At 45.1% G+C, this 6921-nt stretch overlaps 1 protein-coding gene across 1 annotated transcript in view; it reads right to left on the bottom strand.

Moving 5' to 3' along the window:
* Positions 1–2493: 2493 nt before the first annotated feature.
* Positions 2494–6921, bottom strand: part of TEX46 (testis expressed 46) — a 20086-nt gene continuing 15658 nt past the window's right edge. The window contains exon 2 of the mRNA XM_027841399.1: positions 2494–2730. Coding sequence (XP_027697200.1) covers positions 2494–2730 — 237 coding nt within the window. The remainder of the gene's footprint in view (positions 2731–6921) is intronic.

Below are 6921 nucleotides of genomic sequence, written 5' to 3'. Positions count from 1 at the left end.
CCTCGATGCTTTCCTTGAGCATCAATGAGAAGGTCTAGGCTGTTCTCTCAATGTCTTGTAGCCACCCTCTTTTCTCAAAATTCCTACATTGCCTCAAAACCACAGAACCGGACAGGATTTTAGAGGTTATTTAAAGTCAGCCCCCTCATCTGAAGGATGAGGACATTGAGGCCCAAAGTCCAAGGTCATAGTAACCGGCTATGCCAAGACCATACTCTCACATAGATCTTCCACAAAGGATTCTATTAAGCTGGACACCTTTCTCTAGATCTTATATTTTGTGCACAACAGTAGAGGATTTGGTCCACCCAAAATTAGAATTTGTGGGATGTTTGGAAAAAATTTTTGTTTTTAATTGATATCTTTTGTTTTCATATAGGTTTCATTCCTCTGTGAGTGTGCATGTGTGTATGTGCACACGTGCATGCGCACGTGCTCACATATCCTGTTTAGCAAATCATTTGTTGTAACAAAGAATAAAAAAGTAAGGGTGGGAGAGAGAGCATATCAGGAAAACTAACCAACATATCATTGAGTCTGACAGTACATATCCACTGTCCCCCACCTCTGCAAAGAAGGGAAGCAGAAGTACATATTTTCATCACTTCTCTGGAGTCAAATTTTTATTTTATAAACTTCAAACTTCAATTTCTATGGTCTTTTAACTGTGCAACACTGCCTCACATCCCCAAACTCTTCTGGAGAAAGAAGGGTCTCTCTAGCACGAAAGAAATTAACAAAAGGGAATGGTCTAAAGTTACGATGAGAAAAAAAAACATACATATATATGTGTGTGTGTACATACACACATACTATCTACATATCTATATGTACATATGTATGTATATGTGTATCTATATATCTATATGTACATATAGATATATAGATATACTTTCCCTCAGTAAGACTTATTAGCTTCCAGAATTTCACTAGATAATCTCTCCTCCACAGAGATATCACAGGATCTATCACTGAAAGTCATCTCAGACGCTATTTGATCAATCCCCTAATTTTTCCAAAACAGGAAACAGAGCACCAGAGAAATTCAGTGACTTGACCAAGGTCATTCAAATAGAAAGTGTCAGTATCAACTAGGAGTGGTGCCCTCTGCCCAACGTCCCTGCTCCAGGAGAGGCTCAGGCTGGTAGTTCTTGACCTCAGGTGTTCCAAGCTGCAGTTGGGCTAAAGTCAATCGGATGTCTGCATTAAGTCTAGTGTCAACAGCACGAGCCCCTAGAAATTGGGTCACTAGGCTGCCTGTGGAGGGACAAACCATTCCTGATCAGAAACGGAACTGGTTAGAGCTTCTGTACCAATCAACAGTGAGTTGAAGTCCATGAGTGGCTGTTTCTGGACAAGAAAATATCCCCCCCCCAAAAAAAAAAAAACAAACCAAAAGCATCCAAGTCAACACAGGATTCAAATCCAGATCTCCTGTTAACAAATCCAGTGCTCTTGCCCCTACTGCCAAGCTTTCCTCCTCCGCAGCCTTCTCTGCCCCCAAAACCTTCCCTGAGGATTCTTTAGGGCATATTCCCCTCCAGACCGTCCCTTCCAATTCTCCCAAGGGCTTTCCCTCAAGGACTTTCCTTGCTATTTCTACCAACCCCTCCATCCCAATTATATCACCCAAAACCTCTCTTGTGAACTTCAGAGCTGCTGCAGACAGAGCCTGCTACAATGAGCAAAGACCACTGAGCTTGGAGTCAGGAAGATCCGAGTTCTAATCTGTTTTCAGACCCTACTTGCTGTGCAACCCTGGGAAAATCACTTAACCAATATGGGCGCCAAGTTTCCTCCTCTGAAAAATGAGAGGGTAGGACTCAGTCACCTTCACATTTCCTTCCAGCTCTAAATCTGTGATCGCTCAACCTAGGATTTCTCCTAAGGCTTTGTTCCAAGCAGCCCTTTCCCCCCTTCCCTTCTCTTGCAGTTTCCCCAGAGCACCCTCCACCCCAAAGCTTTCTTTTCCATGTGGCTTCCAGTCCAGATTTCCTTCTCCTCCTCCCCCACACATCCCTACTGCAGCATTTCCCAGTGTCTCCCCCTGAGGGCTTCCCCTGCTATTTTACGCCCTCCCCAGGGGTATTCCCCAGACACACAGGAGCTTCCTGTCCATATTCCCCAAGGCTTCTCATGGAGTTTTACCAGAGCTCCCTACCTTTCTCCCAGGGGGTTCTCCTGAACTTTCCCAGACAACTTTTCCTGCAGTTTTCCCCAGGGCATCCTCTGTCCTCCCAGCTCCCCACTCCTGCCTCCTAGTTTTCCTGGCAGTCTCCCCTGAGATTCCTCCAGTAAGGACATCCACCTGGGCTCCCTACTCCACCCCTGCCAGGCCTCCTGCCCTGGCCCCATTATATCGGAGATTGGCCTGAGAAGGCTTCTCTTTGCTCTGATCCTCCTGGCCCACTCCCCATCACCTGTCAGGTTGAAATTTACTCAAAAGAAGGCAAGTGTCAAGCATTAAGGTTTACTAGTCAATGGGGGGAAAGGTCAGCAAGGTCCGTGGGAATTGGAGCTGAAGCCCGAGGCAGAGGAGACGCCATTTCTCCTGCAGTGGTACTTGGCTGTGGAAGGGATCTTGTAACGGCAAGACCTTTTCCTGCGGTTCATTTTATTCCAAACAATGAACATCTGGTTCTCCAACACTTTCAGCTTCATCTCGTTAAACATGAGCCTCTCCATGAGCTTGTCTTGGACAGCAAAGCAGGCGTGCATCTTGTCGACTTCCTTAGGAGTGAGAATGGCTCTGCTGGTGAGACACTCGGAGGCGTTTGGATTTTCTACATATTCCTAAGATGCCCCAGCCCCCCAAAAGATGAAACTTAGTTTATGGGAATAAACTAAGAGATGGAGCCAGATCCATAACAAGGAGTTCTGGCACCCAAGGCAAATTCAGCTGGGGGGATGAAGGAGAAGGGGAGGGTCAGGATCCCCAGTCCACCAACACTTTCCAACATCATCACCCTTACCCCCGGGGGTCCTTGTCAAAGGCACATGGTGGGGATCCCCAGGCCCAGAAGCAGCATGTTATAACCACAGTTAGGTGTCATGGGTCAAGGTGGAGCAGCCTTGCAAATCTCTCAGAATAGTTTCGCCTTCACTCCTACCATATGGACTCCAGTTCCCTGGTGGGTGAAGGTTTCAAGAAGAGGGGATATCAGGACCGAGGAGAAGGTCAAGGAATGATGACAGGAAGCTGAGATGACAACCCAGGGCTAGACAGGGAAGCAGGGAGGTCTCGCAAAGAACTGACATGAGGAGGAAGAGCAAAGTGCCTTTCCCATATTGGTACCCTAGGACAAAACCTGTTACCCAGCTCCTATTACATGGCTCTGGGTATCACTTGTTAACCAAGACTGACAGCTGTCGAACTGTTGGACATGTTCCCTATGGAACAGTGAAATCATAGGTCGGGAAACCCAGTGATAAGGAAGGGTATTGGAGGAAACTCAAGTAAATCAACTAATCTCTTCCTCCCTCATCTATAAAATGAAGGGACTGGACTAGATCATCCCTTCCAGGTCTAACTCCCATGAACCCCTGTGCCAGGTTTCATCCATCCATCCATCCATCCATTCATTCAACCAGCATTTATTAAATGCTCACCTACTATGTGTCAAGCACTGTGCTAGGTGCTGGGGATAGAGAGGCCTCAAGGAGCTTACACTCTATCAGGGCAAATAACATGTCACATGAATAAATACAAAAAAATGTTCCAAGTAAGCAGAGTAAGGGTGAGGCGACACTAACAGCTAGGGGTAGGGTTAAGGGAAGACCTCATGTAGGTGAGGGGGTTGGGGTTAAGCTTTGAAGTAAGCTTGGAATTATAAGAAGCAGAGACAAAAGAGGGACGGTGTACCAGGAATAGGGGACAGCCTAGGCAAAGGCAAAGGGCAGGAAACAGAATGTCAGGTAAGAGGACAGCCAAGTGGGCCATTCTGAGCAATCCAGTCTTCTTGGACAGCAGAGGGACTGTCCAAAAGATACCCCAACCCCTCCCCCCTTAGCTTCCAGCTCCTGGGTACAAAACCCAATTCAGCCACTTAACTACTTATGTGATCTCAAGCAAAGCACTGGTCCTCTCTGAGCCTCAGTTTTCTCATTTGTAGAATGAAAAAAAGGCTTGATCAGATGACCTCTTGGGTGATGATGGAGGTGAAGAAGCATCTATTAAGCACCTGCTAGGTGCCGCACACTGATTCAAGTGCTTTATAAATATTATCTCTTTGATCAGCATGATTTTAAATTACAATTTGATGAATGATGTTAAAACTAATTTCCTTGCCTCCTTTAGAGGACAGTTGAGGGAATCAAATAAGAACATGGATATAAAAGCACTTTGTAAAAGCTACCATAAGGGGGCAGCTAGGTGGCACAGTGGATAGAGCACTGGCTCTGAAGTCAGGAGGCCCTGAGTTCAAATCCAGCCTCAGACCCAACACTTGACACTTATTAGCTGTGTGACCCTGGGCAAGTCACTTAACCCCAATTGCCTAAAAAAAAAAAAAAAGGAAAAGCTACCACATGGGTATGTGATAAGTTGTCAGCTCTGACTTAGCTCTTTTATTAGGGTTTATTGTCACAAACTGTCACAGCCCCAAACAACCTGAGAACATAGAATCAATCAATCTCTTAATCAACAGGGACTGAAGTGCTTACTATAGGCTGGGCATTGTGCTAAGTGCTAAGGAGTTAAAGATGAAACCCAACCTCCAAGAGCTTACATTTGACTGGGGGAGAAAGCATAGAGAAAACCACAAATTAACATTATCTATGCTGTATTGTATTTTTATTTATTTTGTTAAACATTTCCTAATTACATTTTGATCTGGTTTAAGCTGTACCAGGGAGCTTTGCAACAGCAGAAGCACTGAGTTTGACACCTCTGATGTACATACATACATATATGTACTAAATATACTACATGTATGTACCAAATATACTACATATATGTACCATATATCAGTTGATTAAATATGTATACTAAATGAAGGCAAGCTAGGTTGGGGATAGGTACACATGTATGTTAGAACTTTTCTACCTTGGTAATCTTCTAGACTCCAGGGGTTTTTATCCTTCCTAATGTCTTAAACTACCCTTTGGCAGTCTGGTGAAGCCTTTTAATTCCTTCTCCGAAGAATATTTTTGAAAGTATAAAATAAAATGAATAGGTTTATAAAGGAAAAAAATTATGTAAAATTCTGTTTTCCAAATATTTATTTTTTAAAGTTCATGAATGCCAGGTTAAAAGCCCCTGATCTAGACAAAATGCCTCATTTTACAGATGAGGAAAAAGGCTTAGAAAGGGTAGATGACTTGCCCAAGGCCACATAATTCTACCAGAGCTGGAATTTGAGTGGTTTCTTCCAACTCCAAATCAGCTAGATGGTGCATTGAATAAAGTGCTGGCCTCAGACACTTACGAGATGAGTGACCCTGGGCAAGTCACTTCACCCCATTTGCCTCAGTTTCCTAATCTGTAAAATGAGCTGGAGAAGGAAATGGCGAACCACTCCAGTATCTCTGCCAAGAGAACCCCAAATAGGGTCACAGAGAGTCGGACACAACCGAATAATGACAGCAACAAAACAACACAACATTCTGCTTCTTCACAGCGAAGAAAAATGGAAAATTGCAAACTAGAGAGTGCTTCAAGGTCCACAGAGGACATGACGTGTTCCCTCCCTTCTGCTACCTCCAGTGACTTGGAAATAAGTTGGAATTCAGTTTGTCCAGGCTGACTGTACAAGCAGATTGGCTAGGGATGCTCTGCCTTCCCCTGGGCCCACCAACATCCTCTGAACCACAGTTTGCTTAGAAATGAAATGGGGGGAAATGGGCTGCAGACCTCACAAGAATACTGCAAAGAAAGCACTTTGTAAGCCTGGCAGAGGCAGCTAGGGGGCGCCATTGTGCATAGAGCGCCGGGTCTGGAGTCCACAAGACTCAACTCCCTGAGTAAAAATTGGGCCTCAGACACTTACTAGCTGGGTGACCCTGGGCAAGTCACTTAACCCTGACTCAAAGTCTATCACTCTCTCCACTACCCTACCTCTCTGCCCTAAAGTCCTTTCAGTGCTGATATTCAACGTCCTACAGCCTCTTTCAGCTCTAACATTTTATGTCCCAACATTCTATACTCTAATGCTGTATCTTTTAAAGTTCCTCTTGTCTGTTTAAAAAAAAAAAATCCTAAACCTAGTTTAGATCCCAATTCCCACACAGGCCAATTAGCTCTGTATAAGAGGACCAAAACCCAAAACAAACAAAACAAACAAAAACCCAGACAATTCTGTGGCTAGAGCAAGGATTGTGTGGGTTATGATTCAGGGCTCTCTTTCCACTTCCTTTCTCCTCATTAAGACTGATGCCCTCCCGCCAACCCCACACTGAGGCAACCCCTTCCCTGGGCATGCTCCTTTAGGGAATAGACTCTAGACTTGTGTATGTGTGTGTGTGTGTGTGAGAGAGAGAGAGAGAGAGAAAGAGAGACAGACAGTCAGACAGAGGCAGAGAGACAGAGAGAGAGTCATACACAGAGAGAAAAAGAAAGGGGGAGAGAAAGAAAGGAGAAAAAGAGGAAAGGGGTCTATAGGGAGAGAGGAGAGAGAAGGAGAAAGGAAAGAGAGAAACAGAGAGATGGGAGAGAGAGGGAGGGAGGGGAAGAAAGAGAGAGAGAAAGAGAGAGAGAAGAGAGAGAGAAAGAGAGAGGGAGGGAGAGTGAGGGAGGGAGGGGGAGAGGGGGGGAGAGAGAGACAGACAGACAGAGACAGAGAGACAGAGAGAGAGTCACACAGAGAGAGAAAAAGAAAGGGAGAGAGAAAGAAAGGAGAAAAAGAGGAAAGGGGTCTATAGGGAGAGAGGAGAGAGAAGGAGAAAGGAGAGAAACAAAGAGATGGGAGAGAGAGGGAGGGAGGG

The sequence above is a fragment of the Vombatus ursinus genome, unplaced genomic scaffold (assembly GCF_900497805.2).
Source record: "Vombatus ursinus unplaced genomic scaffold, bare-nosed wombat genome assembly UNPS02014859.1, whole genome shotgun sequence".
NCBI lineage: Eukaryota > Metazoa > Chordata > Mammalia > Diprotodontia > Vombatidae > Vombatus > Vombatus ursinus.
The sequence above is the reverse complement of the archived record's forward strand: the minus strand, read 5'-3'. Positions and strand labels throughout refer to the sequence as shown.